Source organism: Oxyura jamaicensis, chromosome 1 (genome assembly GCF_011077185.1).
Source record: "Oxyura jamaicensis isolate SHBP4307 breed ruddy duck chromosome 1, BPBGC_Ojam_1.0, whole genome shotgun sequence".
Taxonomy (NCBI): domain Eukaryota; kingdom Metazoa; phylum Chordata; class Aves; order Anseriformes; family Anatidae; genus Oxyura; species Oxyura jamaicensis.
In genome coordinates, this window is record NC_048893.1 from 173,183,111 (window position 1) to 173,197,921 (window position 14,811).

A 14,811-nucleotide genomic window follows, 5' to 3' on the forward strand; every position below is an offset into this window, starting at 1 on the left:
CCCCTGTACTCTGCTCTGGTGAGGCTGCACCTTGAGTGCTGTGCTAAGCTTTGGGCCCCTTGCTACAAGAAGGACATTGAGGTGCTCGAGAGTGTTCAGAGAAGGGCTACGAAGCTGGTGAGGGGCCTGGAACACAAGTCCTGAGGAGTGGCTGAGGGAGCTGAGGTTGTTTAGTCTGGGGAAGAGGAGGCTCGGGGAGACCTCATTGCTCTCTGCAGGTACCTGAAAGGAAGATGTGGGGAGCTGGGGGTCGGCCTCTTCTCACAGGTAACCAGAGATAGGACTAGAGGGAATGGCCTCAAGTTGTGCCAGGGGAGGTTCAGGTTGGAAATGAGGAGACATTTCTTCTCAGAAACAGCAGACAGGCATTGGAATGGGTTGCCCAGGGAGGTGGTGGAGTCACTGTCCCTGGGGGTGTTCAAGGAAAGGTTGGACGTGGTGCTTAGGGACATGGTCTAGTGGGTGACACTGGTGGTAGGGGGAAGGTTGGACCAGATGCTCTTGGAGGTCTTTCCAACCTTAATGGTTGTATGATTAACTTCAAGAAAGAAGGTGCTCTCCACTAGCTCTCTCACAATCTTGAAAAGCAGCCTAGTACACTGTCTTTCCTTTTGCTCATCAGTTCAAAGGTTTAATTTTTAAAAAAGTAAACTGTTTCCTGAGCTTGGAAACTATTCAAAGATTTTATTCAAAATTACGTTGCTCAGTACAATACTTGAAAACAGATGCTATGGCTTGTAAAAGGTACATATAGGTAGCCAAAGACTTCAGGAATGGCTGAGTGCACAACCATGCTTCTTCACTTCTTAATCAAAGAATCCCCATGACAACAGTAACATCAACTTCATCATCATCTGGGTGCTAATTTACTGTGATGGTTTTTGTTGTTGTTTTGTTTTAAACAAATTGTTCTTCTCATTATTTTTAAAGCATATCTGAAATACTGGAAACTGTTCTCCTAAGTATAATGAAATAAATACACAACTTACGTACCTCTAAGGACCTTCTGAAAAGCACTATTAACATTAGAAAGCATAAAGTCTGCTCTTAAGACCAAAACGGCTGCTTATCTCTGGCTGAACTATAATATTTGTGCATTCTATTTGGTAATGACTAATAAATTTCTGCAATAAGCTAGGCATACAACAAGGCATCTTCTGAATCATTATTTCAGTTTTATCTGTGTATTGATGGATTGGTTTGGAAACTAAAATGCATAACAAATAAGACGAAGGAAAATAAGTTTGCAATCTGTCACTGAAAATCATTTTTTGAAAGATGCTTCCAAGAAACTCATCTTCGTAATTCTATAATGAAAACCCAAAAATAGCTGTGCTGTCTCACTCTCTCACTAGCCTCATTTTTTCAAAACATTTAATATAAAATATAATTTGACAGAGGGGGGTTATATTATGCAACCGCGATGGTAAACCTGAGGTAAAAAGCATTAATTCTTGCTAAAAGGCTGAGAGGGATTTGTTCAATGTTTATCTTCAGATTTATTGTAACTGCAGCCAGGGACTATTTTGCTCATCAGATGAAGAAACAAGCTCACTGCCGCCCACCGGTGCCCCTACAGATCTGAAAGGATGGTTACCTGGATACCTGCACCAGGGAATACGTGCACTTGTAACAGACTGAGTTTCTTCTCTGAGAGCAGAAACCCTTAATACAGTGTTACTCTCATAACAATGGCCTTGTGCAACAAATATGTAACGGAGATTGCTCACCCTGGTTTCATTCTGCACCCACAAAAATATATTTTTATCTTTAAAGGTGGAAATGCCTTAGAAACTAAACAACACTAAACAGGGTTTCACCGTCTTTTGCACAACTGAGCTCTTCCGCTTGAGCAGTGACAACTGCAGGAACCCCTCTCATGACATAAATCACAGTGTAGAAGCACATGAACAAGCTTACACAACGTCAGAAAGGGAGGAAGGACAGAAAATAGCTCAACATAATGCACATGCTGAACTGCACAAACACAAGAGAAATATGGACATTTTTGCAAAACTAACCAAAACAGTTTGCAAGAGCATAAGCATTTTAACAGTGTTATTTGACATACCACCACTGAAATCTGTTAAGTTTTTCCTCAAGAAAATGCATACAATACAATCAGAAATCAGGTCACTCCAAAATCAGTGAGGAAGATTTTGAGGGGAACTGTAAGTGGTTTTACTTTTTCAGACTTGTGCATCTTTTTGAACACAATGTACAAGCTATGTTTCAGAGAACTGTATTTCAAAAATGCTACTAAAAATTGATGAGGAGTAATTAGTAATTAAAGTATCTCTTTTTCCAGGAGCTACCTGGAGATATTTTTATATATATATATTTAGAAAATGAGTGCCCTTTCTCTTTAAACTGGATCCCTGTAATGAAATCTCAAGGCCAACAAACAATATTACAGCATGGAAAAAATATCAGATCAAGTAGCTCAGTGAACAAGAGAACTAAAGAGGTAAGGTTTCCCTACATCTGCAGCCTGCTTTTCAGATGTGTTGTATTTTGTTCCCTCCACCCGCACAACATCCCACACAAACTCATCTACCAAGATCTTTCCATTCACTCCTGTATCTCATACACATTCCAACAATGATATGTCCAGATGTCTCTTACGGTTAAAAAAATAAATAAAAAATAAATCTTTAGCTGCCATCTGGTAAAGACAACACTAAAATCTGTCTGGTTTTGAGCTAACATGATGCTGCCTGGCTGCAGCAGGCTAACACAACTTAAACTACTAAATTCATGGTGCAGCAATGGGGGGTGGGCATTACTTTGAGTTCCTGTAACCTACCAAACTACCTAATGTCACCAAACTCAGGTGAAATTGGTAACTTCTAAATATTGTTCCGTGGGTCAAATATATTAAAAAAAAATCTAAATTTTCAAATGTAAACCATTAAAACTAACCAACAGCTAAAGGATATCGAGAAAAGAAATTGCAGGGATACAGAATGAATTACATGATGAGCTTTTCTTCCTTGTTTTACTGGGGAAGGAAGAGGGTATTGCCCAAGACTTATAATTCTCTGAAAATGACTCAGGTTACTCTTTTAAGAAGACATAATGGAACTAATCAGATGATCAAGTTTTCTGTAATACTTGTATGGAAATAGCAAGAAATTATCTACAAGTTTAGACAGAGTCTAAAGATAGTTGTACAGACAGATGTCAGGATCAGTGAAGCACATAAGGGTGTCACCTATTGGGGAATCTACTTTACTAGATTTTAAAAATATCCAGAGGTTAAACAGCATGTCTAATGGTATGCCTCTACTAAAGAATATCATTTAATATATTTGTTCACTTTTTAGAATGCTTAAGTCCTTCGTTACTCTTTTCCCTCAGGATTTTAGCAAACATGAAAGCAGTTGAGGAACACTGAGATGGACGAGTACTTAATGAAGTAACAAAATAATTCCTCCAAAATAAAAATATTGACAAAAATTTAGCAGTGAAAAGAAGGGCTAATGACGACCACATTCAAATGATTTCAAGGCAATAATGCCAAACTTGTTAGAAAACTTAGTTTTTCTTTAAATATTTGTAAAATCTGGTGTTAGTTCTTTAAAGCAACATTAAATTAAAAAACTACCAAATGCATAATGACATTCAAAGATGATATTTAAAACAGACCTTCTATTCATCTGAGAATGTCTATTTTATTTTTGTTACATTTTTTTTGACTTTGCAGACTATGATAAACTATTGTTTTGCGCTTAACAATTTAGACCACAAATATACTGTTATATATGTTCAAAACATGATGTTTGGGTTTTATTAAAAGCAGTAAAATAGTAGTTAATGTGGTTATTCAAATAAAAATGTATCTGAGGAACCAAATCATTTTCTTCATCTGTAATGGGGGGCTATATCTTCATTCTTCAGTCTACCTCCCCTGCTGTGCCAATCGAGTGTTTTCTTTTTCTCTTCTGAGGCTAGGAAAATTACAGGGTAGACTGCACTTGTTTTTAATAATACTGCTATTCACTCATTAAAAAAAAAGACAGACTTCACAGTATACGATAGCACTATCAGCCAGGCTGGTTAGTATTGGAAAAGGGACTTGAGATGTCCGAAGTAGAAATGTTTTAGTGGGGAAGAATGGATTGAACCGGTGAGCAGCTCATTCACAATTCAGTCCCATAAGACAGAAGGAAAAGCGACTAAAAAGGAACAACCTGAATTCAATGCAAGTTTGTACCACAAAACTAAGCTACAGTTTACTCTAGGAAATGAAGCAACATATGATAAAATCATAAATAATGTTAACGTGACAAGAATTGGAGCAGTCTTTTATTTCTTAGTCATTGATTTTAGCTTCCTCCACTTTGTTTTTGAACTACCACACAGATCAAGTGATCTGTTCTATTTCCATCACTCCTTCCCCTAACACTACAGCAGGTGTTTTTGAAACAGTGACTGCAAACTGTATTTCCAAGAGAACAGGTCACTACTTAGACAGGATCTGGCCCTTGTAGCCAATTTACACCAGGTTCATTAGGATAACGATAAGTGTACATCAGAAACATGGAAGAGCTTGCATGTTGGGCAGAGAGGATGTCCAGGAGCAAACGATCTGAGTTTCTGAAAGGATTTGCCAGTGCAATTATCTACAAGTAAAGAAACCTAGGGTTTTTTTTATCTTCATTCTACCTGACACTTGTCTTCTGGACAGGAATAAGGGAGATGAGTTGTTTAATTTTTTCTGTCTGACGAGTAGCAGAATAAAAAGGAAATTAAGTACTTCACAGATATCAAAAAAACGATAAAGGTACTGTCACTGGAAAATCACTTTGACTCAGAGCACTACTCATCAAATCCATGTTGACTATGAATGTCATGACCCCACATATTACAAAGTCTATGTATGTTCCTGCATTGTAGAAACACTAGCTGAAAAGAAAGTGGAATGTGCATGCAACAGACACAAACACAAGAAGAAAGAAACCTCACACCTTAGATTTTAACCTATAAGGAAACATAAATATACAATGCTAATATTCCTTACACTACATCACAGCCATTTATCTCACAGGGCTTCTACATCAAATACCGAATTCTTAACTGCTAATCTAACAGGTCCAGTTAAATGATGGCTTCAACCAAATGCTGTTGGCTTCTACCTAGTATTTCTCTGTTTTCTGTGCAGTGCTGGTCAGAAGAAAATTACTAGTAACATTCATACTTCTGGAGGACTGCATTCCAAGGTAGTAAGTGAGCAACTCACAAAATTACAGTTTGCATTCACTGCATTTTTTTAAAACAGATGAATTATTCTTGCCCATCTCTTTGCTAGAGTATAATTTTTTTTTGTGATAAATATATACATACAAATGTATCTATACACAAATAGGCTCAAATGTGATTATTGATTCAAAAATTAATCTCACATCTTACTTTTATTTGTTTATATTACCTTTCTGATCTCTTTTGATTAAAAGAAACCAAACTCAATTCTGTGTAGTGCTGCTCCAGGGGGTTTTATGTCATGTTCATTTTTCAGACAGGATAATCTAAGCTGTCATTTCGGTTACTCTGGGTGTTTAATTGATTACTACATCAAGTCTCTCAAGTCATAGCAGAAGATCACTTTTCTGGTATCTTGACAATCAATTTTGCATTTTATCATTGTATAACCTAAGATGCTGGTGCAGTGGGGGATGCAAAGGTATTCTGTTATAATGAGTAGCTCATTTAGTTCAAAGATACACCAATAATGAGCCTAACCCTTTGTATTCACAGAAATGGCCACGATATACATACTTATCCATTCAGTGTGTACAGCTCAATTAGCAAATATTCAAAATGACATTATATTTTAATTTTTCAGCATATGACCATACAATGCTTTTCCACTTATTTGATCCTCAGTTAGTTTAACTACGCTAAATGGAAAAGATTGTTCACATAGCAAAGTGTTCTGTGTTTGGGAAGCGTGTTTCATTTAATACAAATGCTGGAAGATGCAGGGTAAACAAAACCAGGCATTCCAGGCAATACGGTCTGTCGCACAATCCTGGAGTGACACACCTCTCAAGCACAAAGTGGCTTAGTTTCTCTCCCAGTTGCACCCACTGCGTTCTTCTAATGTAGAATTTCCTTAGTTGCAGCAATTAAAAATATAGGAGGCTGTAGTAATAAGATTTTAGACCAGAGGTGTGGCTTCTACAGCTGCACACACACGATAAAAAGCAAAACTGAATCAGAAATGGCAAAAAAAAAAAAAAAAGGTCAAATATCAAATCTAATTCCATTAATTCTGAAAACAGGATAGACTGAAATAAGAGTCTCCATACTGGTTCAATGAGTTGGTGGCTCATGTACAAAGAGCTAAAGAAACAGAAAGCCACTGTGCAAGACCAGCTGTTTTATCAATAACTACATGTGAAACTGCCATTTAAATAAGTAACAAAAAGTAATCCAACTAACTACTTGAGATGCAACATGGTTAACCCATGCAATAAGTTACAGAACAAAGTCAAGAGGTTACTTATTGCTTCAGTAAAAGCAATAATGACATTTTTGAGTGTTTTAACAGCCAATTAACAGACAAAAACCAAAATTAGTGGTCTATGGTAAAGACAAGAAAACAGAACTTTCTGCTGTCGGTACTTGAATGAAAAGAGATAATTCACCCTTACCCCATTATAAATCCTTCATTTTTACACAACTGTAATTGGGAATTAATTTCACAATTCAAAGTTTTCCTTTATTTTAATGGTGCCTAGTCATTCATTTAGTTTTCCCTGTTTCTGATTTTGAAATGTATATATTTTTTTCTATCAGACCTCTCTTCTAACTTTATAACTCCAGAACTTCTTCCATTTGATTCACTTCAGCACTAACAAATGCTGATTTGTGGAGATAAGTGATACGCTAGCGCTTCAATATATACGCATCAACGCGGAACTTCAATCGCTGCCTTTGTGTCACCATCTTCCAAATCTATCTGAAATAACTACTGCCATCACATTCAGTAACTTCTTGTTAAAATAAATCAGATGTTTTGAAACGTCTGAGATATGCATTTACACTATTTAATCTGTCCCTATTAAATGCAGAGCTATAAACAACCATAATCCCTTAACAATCACTCACAGACAACTTTGTAAACCTTTGTGGGTCTGCAAGCCTGATGATTCATTATATTAAATTTATTTCTGGTCACAAGATGCCAGCTTTCATTATAATATATTATCATTCAAGGTTAAGATAACTACATTATTATACTGTGAGTTGCAGGCAAAGAGGCTCATCTATCTCAGACAACTAACAGCTAAGTTTTATTTGACACATACAATTCACACAGAGGACTTTCTGGAAAATAAGATTTCTAAGCTTTGCTGTCTTCTCTTTGGTGTCATGAACAGCAAGAATGCAATTCCACAAGAAAGGAAATGGTATATAAATCTGAAAAGCAAAGCTTGTATCTTCAGTCTCTTGTGTATGTTCACCTTTTCTTTAGCTCATCTATGGCAATGGAAACTATTCAAGCTCTTTCAGGAGTATTTTCTTAAAGCTACCTACCGTTACCTTCTTTGTCTTGAAACCTTTTGTGGTGTGTGGTTTAAAGAAGAGTAGTGTCTAGCTGCATTAATGCTTTGAATTGGTAATTGCCATCTGAAAACCTTCAAATTATTAAATGAACTAAAATTCAACCTCTGTGTAACCTGTGAAACTTTATTCCCTGGTATTACTAAGATATAACTAGATCTGTGATGGTTCTAAATATAGATACATACCATAATTTCTGTCTTTAATTAAAATGGAGGGCTAGAAAACTTCAGCTAGACCATCACTATCTATCAGGTACATCTTCCATGTTTCCGGTATTTAAGATGTATTCATCTAAATACCAATGGTTTCTTTTCCCCTCTGAACTTGAAGATACATAGATTATTATGTGTGATGAGTATCTTATGAGCTGAAGATTCCTAATGAAGGTTCTTACATGATTTTTTCCTACTGGTTTACTTTAGTATCTTACTAAAAGAAAATCCTAGTCTGAAATACTGCTATGCTGGATTCCGGTAAAAGCCTTTTAACTACAAATGTCCAACAGATAGAGGGAGATAGGTAATCTTAGACCTTTACCTTAGAAGATAATCTTTACAGAGTGTTCTTACTGAAGTGAGATCATTCAAAATAGCTTGTTGGAAGAGAAGCAAACTGCTTCATATTTACACTGGGATCAAAATCTTCATACAAATACAGAGTTAATAGATTATCTCACACCTTGCCGAGATTTGTACAGTCCCTAATACAATGGTTTGTATAAATGTATGTTAACAAATGTTTTTACTCTGAGGGAAAATTTACTTGAACTATCCTGTAGTAAGCATGAGGGTAAGACCATCCATAACAGCAGTTAGCCATGGAGCTCATATGAGTTACTGAGTTAACCCCCCAGTTTGCACAAATGAACTCATCCTCTGGTAAATGAGAAGTCATTTACAGCCCTAATTCACAGTACAGTACTTTAAATTATCTCATATTGTGCAACCCTCGTATTTCCAGATAACCGTGAAATAATTTAAAGTCACAGAATTAACTAAAAAAAGTTGTTATCCTTCAATCTGAGGATCGTCCATCATTCATAATCATTTTGTCATGGTTTCAAAAATAAAATAAAATACGGTGCTGAGAAAGATCTGTAATTTTTTTTTCTTTTTAGAAAGGGGGAAATATTTATTTAACAGAGAATAAATCTTTTATGCTTTCTTTCCTCTTCTGCTCCCATCTTACTTTCCACCCACAAATCACTCATATGATGGTGATATCATTAGCTTCTATAGTATTAACAACTGAAAATTTCTTTAGATAACACATTTAAATTCACACTACATCAGAGAAACTGACTCACTCTATTTATTTGGGCACCTAACTTGTATATAAATTTTAGGTATCTAGGAAGACAGACATTCTAAACAAATTATATATTTTACCTGCATAATCAAAAGGGAGACATGACATTGATAAGAGACAGAAATAAAGACATTTCTCTTTGACAAACAGAAATCTTCCCTAACCTAAGTCACTCTGTGGTTGTACTAAATGAGCTGATAAATTGGGGAAATATTGATAACAGAAGTATTTAAAACATTATTTCAGTCTAGATCAGAAGTGAGCATCTGAATCAAGTCTCTACTGTGCTTGGGTTTCACAACACAGAGCAGTCTTAACATACATGAACTAGACTCTTTTTCAATTAAGCTAGATCAAAAGATTTATTTTAGAAATATATCTGACATGCTACAGGTGTTAGGCAAGAGAAACACCAAGAGAAGTGCTTGTGAAACAACAGCCTAGCTTGCACAGAATAGATTTCAGTGCTTGTTACTGAAGCACATTAAAAAACAGTATCCCTAATTCAACCTAAATAAAATGAGTACAGCCCTGTGGTACTCCTACAAGGGAGTAATCTTGGATTTTGGTAAAGATAACCTTTTCACTAATAACAAGATCAAGAGCGTTATATGAGACTTTCTAACTACATCAGAAACACATCAGTCATTTTGTAAACCGTATAATAAGGTCTCATCAATTAAACCATTATTTCCTTCAAACTAGTTGTAAACAAAAAATCATGGGTGCACAACTGCAACTTGCCTGATCGAGGTAAAAAGCACTACCATCTCGGATCTCTCGTCGCTGTTTGAGGTCTGTTTCTGTGGTGTCCCTTGACAGCGCAATATATTCAACCTCCCGCTTTGTTAGTTCCTATGGACAACATTCAGAGGTTATTACAAAAATAAAACCCTAACCGCAGTAAGTGAGCTATAACAATAGGCCTAATGGTATAATTGTACAAAAGAGCTCTAGGCAGCAGCACAGTGATCTGAAATAACTCTGAACAAAATCTAGTATCTCTTATTTTTAAAATGTTTACAGTGTGTTCTGCCTCAAACAAAATGGCCTGAATTTCTGCTCAATAAAATTTATTTTCCCCCAACCTGTTCTAAAAATATAATAACCAGCTATGTAGCTGTTCAACCAAACATCTATAAAGTCCTCTAAGCTAATTTTCTGGATGCTGAAAAACAATCAGCATCTGCAAATCATGAATAGAAAACAAAGGATTTCCATAAATCTCAAAAGCTTCAATTCTATTACTGCTCAGTAATACTTGTACTATTACACGGTTGTGATTACCTGTGCATACTTCGTCAATACACTGATGAACTATATTGTTCTTATCCCCTCTGCCCTTAGTATCACAACATGCAGTTTACTTCTGTAAAATCATAGAGTATTTCAAAATGGTGAATCTTCAGATGATTTTTTTTTTTTTGGATTCAGTAGGAGCTATACTTAGATTTTTCTCCCTTAAAGCAAAAACAAAAGCAAACAAACTATGTGCCTGCTACTTCTATATCTGGGGTGTCGTGCATTCTGCTAGGAAACAGATTCACGCTGAAATACCCTTAGCCCTTACCACTCACCTAAAGGTATAAGATACTTAATAGATCTCCCTTTAGAGGCAGCTTTTAATTATAGTTTATATATAAAAAAAAGGCAAAAATATGGGGAAAAAAAATAATTATTCCATTTTCATTTTTTTCTGTACCTACCAATTGACAAAGCCAGCAAACCCTCTATGATGCAGGTAGGTACAATCTTTTTTGTTGTGAGTAACAGAAAAAAAAGGAGGGGGGGAAATAGATGGTCTTCATGACATTTGTTTTTACACCTCCATTTGTGATCCTTCTGCCCAACTAGAGCCTGGACAGAGCTCATGGCAGACCAAGCCCTACCCACATCATCTTTTGAAGCAGACAACCACTCCCCTTCCCGATCATTTAAGGGCACCAATGACTTAAATGTGAAATCTTGCACATGGTGCTGCCATGGTTCATGCAGATGGATGTAGGCAAGCTCTTCCCACATTCCAAGAGCGGATCATACACGCGTCTCCTCTTCCTAATCACTCATGATAACTGTTCTCAAATGTTACTCAGAACACTCCTCTCCTAAATCCTTTCCTTCATTTCTTTTTTTATGCAATGAAGCAAAAACGATTTGTTGTCTGTTAACAGTAGGCAGATATCTTAATCTAACATACATAATGCCTAGAACAAACTGTTTCTCCATTTGTGATAGCATATGGTAACACAGTTTTCCAACTATTTTTTTCCCCTGGAGTTTAGACAGAAAAACATGTATTAAAATGTCTGTACTTTCTATTCATCTAAAACAAACTGAACTCCAGAAAGTGTGTTTATGGAAAAAGTTATTTACCTCCTAGAACTGCTTGCTGTTAAGACTTTCTAGGACTACTTCCCAGAGTTTGGCTAGTAGAAGAGCATCTAACTGACATTAATGACTATTTCTCCAAGAATTTAAACCAACATATACATACCAGATACTGCATGGCAATAGATCGCCGGAGGGGCCCAGGAGGACCAATAAGGAAGACATCTTGGCCAAGAAGATCTTTCTGCATTATCCATCTTAAATGCTGTATTACAGACTGGGCCAAAGAATCTGTCACTTTGAAAGAGAAATAAAGATAACATTTAATGCCAAACGTGTTAGAGATACCTGGCCATTTATACATTTTTTTGTTATTATCTCCAAAACCAAAACAAAGACACAAACATCCTAAAGCATAAAACATCCTAAAACGTAACTGGAGAGCAGGGGATTCCAGGCACAGTTTGTATTAGTTTACATCAGTTTTATCAGTTTTATTAATTTACGTTTACTACTTAGTTTACATCAAAGTTGATATAAGTATTGATATAAGGGGGTAACCCACTGCCTTTCTCTCTGCACAACGCCCTCCTTTAAAAAAGTAAAACAAGACAAAAAAGTTGTCGATCTTTATTTCACACTGAGCTCATCAATGCAAAGACTTGTCAGCATCAATTTTTCATAATAAAAATAAGCTATTAATGACTTGTAAAGACTCATACAACCTATATCCCAATGCTTTTGTGAATTGTGAACTTTAAAAAAGTAAATCCTATGCTCGCATCACACTAAAAAGATTAATTTTCAGGATACATTTAACTTGCTACTTCCTTAAAAGACAACTGCACTCCTGCTTACATTACACGTCTCAGAAATGAGCAAAAAGCACCAACTAGCACGGGAGGAGAGCAAGAACACAAGCAAGCCAGGAGGGAAGTTTATTTATGCATGTGTGTATATGGTTGCTTTCAGAACAATCTGACAAGAGCAATGATAGGGTTTGAAGCTAGGGCTTCGAGGGTGGCGCCTGGGATGCTGTAGATACATGTGAAGTACAATAAGAAAGAAGCAGGAGAAGATTAAATCTTCAAATTAATAGTTGTTTATTTCCCCCTTTTTTTTTCCAATGTGGCTGTTGGTTGCAATTAGAAGTCAAATTTTTAAGAAACAAACTTTGGTCCTACATTAGCTTTCCTGAGGCAGGGGAAAGGGCAAAGTTAAAAGACAGCAAGCAATAGCACCCTTCAACTCACAAGGCTTCCAATTCACCTCTGTGTTTTTGTGAATCACAATCAAAATTAATTTTTATAAAACCACGGAAACAGTACAAGATTTTATGAAGTTTAAGTAAGGTTCTTCAGCATGAGGATGACTAAGGAAAATTTTATCAAAAAATTTTAGTGAAGACGTTGATCTGTCACTCAGGAAAACCACCAGAAATCTCCTACTTCCAGTGAAATCTACCATATCTTTACCACCAATAATGAACAGAAATAACTCACACATAAATAAGCAATCTATGTGTTGGATTATCACATTAATTGTAAATAAACATTTCAGGTTGTTTTGTTTTTGAACAGCTGTCATTAACATGCCCAGGAATATGGAAGATACTGTCCTCTCCTATGCTGGTGTGGTAAAATTGTAAGCATGTAAGAGTATTTTCTTCTTCTCTGCTGCAAAACTGTTTGTTCCCAAAGCTATGCACATCACACGCACCACAGGCCAATACACACAAATAGGTGCCTCACAGAGAACAACACGTTCCTTTGTTAGATTCTCAGAAAATGAAGAAGGTTCTTACTACATATATTTCTCACAAAATAAGGGCTAATGCAGCACGCTAGAACTGCTCCGTCCAAATTCTACTGCTTTAAAAGTACGGTAATTTGAAAAGCACCACACACACAAGTGTTTTATTAAAGGTACCATTAAAATTGCAATCAGATTTCACTGAGAAAGCACGTTCATTATTACTTCTACCTGTTGTATGAATACACTGTGAGTGCCTCTAAGGCATTTTTGTAACAGCTGTTACAAGAAAAAAAAAAGTTACATTACCTAAATTGGACAAATAAGCTTGCAAATCTTGCTGAAACGCTGAATTCTTTCATGTCAAAACTCATGCATTCAAAGCACTGACAGAGCATGACAACAAACGCCTCTGGTGTATTTCACATTAATATGTGTAGCTATCTTTTTTATTTTTAGGATGGCCTCAAGAAAAAACTCGGGTCAAGCTTAAAAGCGGCACCATAAATAGAAACAGGATTTAAGAACGTTCAGCAGCATCTGCAAGACAAACTGTCGTGTAAAAGAGAACATAAGCACGCAGCACTCAAAATCTAAGTCTTAGGAACATGACCCCCCCCCCTTCCCCCCAAACATTAATGCATTTCAGTGCACTTATGTTCTCTTGGTTATATGTAAACAGTACAAATGTGCTCTGAAATACAAATATGCAAAATGCTACTTAAAAAAAATATCAGTTGTGATTTCCTAACCTGGCTTTTGGGGAAAGTCACAAAAGACAGAATGCCTCACTGATAAAGTTACTAGAATGTAGTTTCATTGCTTCTTCATTCAAATCTTTCTTCACATATACAGGTTACAGCTGGATCAATCATAATACGTTCTTAATACGTTTCACAGTCAGTACACTGCCCGTTTGCAAACTCACTCAAAGGAAGTCTGCTAGAAATAATGCCGAGAATTCAAAGAAAGCATTTCCTAAAGTGAACTTCCATGACGGCAGCTTCCACTCTTCAGTTCCTTCTACTGTAACGTGCAATATCTGTACATCTCTCCAATATATTAACCCTATTTCAGTTTCTCAGTTATTTCCTTCTAAAATCAGGGAACAATAAAATTTCCTTTGCACACAGTCTATGCTGCATCAACTATTTCCAAAGCACAGGACACGTTTCAAAAGAAATGTCAGAAGTACACGCGCAGTACCTTGTATATTATTTCTATATATTTAGACTACTTTTACTGTGGTATCTGCTTTGCAAAGCTTTTATGCCTAATACAACTTGAAAAAAACCCTCTCTGTTCAAGTACTCTATGTTAACTTTACTGCAAGAGGCACACAATCATTTTCTATGACATTTCGAAGACAAGGCAAATTAGCTGAAAAAAGCATCAGCATGTATATTACAGCAGTTTTTATTAATTATCCCATGAGTCAGATAACATCTAATGCAAACTGGGTTTGCTGTTTAGTGGCACTCTGCTGATTTGCACTAGCTGAGTCGCTGGCCCTATACTCTTAATCTGCAGGGTGGTGCGTAGGAAGCCTCTACAGCGTATTCTCAAAGACGCCATCTGGCACATGCAGAAGAGTAGTCAGTGCTACAATTTTCTATTCCTGTGCATTGAGGATGGCTGGAGAAAGAAATGGCATTATACCACTGCTTCACGTGTGGTAAGAAGAACACCTAGCAGAATCTGCAAAAATATTTTGTAAAGTGAGCAGTAAAGTGGAATTGAGAAGCCCCCGAATAAAGAAAATGTTTTAGACAGATTTTGCAGGAAATGCAGCAGCTGCTGTTGTCGTTTGATCCACAAATCAGCTTTTGATAAAACCAAGACTGAAATGGC

The 14,811-nt window shown here is 36.4% G+C and overlaps 1 protein-coding gene across 1 annotated transcript in view; it reads right to left on the minus strand.

The window, feature by feature from the left end:
* Positions 1-14,811, minus strand: part of VWA8 (von Willebrand factor A domain containing 8) — a 187,576-nt gene that overhangs the window by 156,186 nt on the left and 16,579 nt on the right. Inside the window, exons 3-4 of the mRNA XM_035322136.1 lie at positions 11,375-11,505; positions 9,625-9,735 (exon numbers count right to left, since the gene is read on the minus strand). Coding sequence (XP_035178027.1) covers positions 9,625-9,735; positions 11,375-11,505 — 242 coding nt within the window. The remainder of the gene's footprint in view (positions 1-9,624; positions 9,736-11,374; positions 11,506-14,811) is intronic.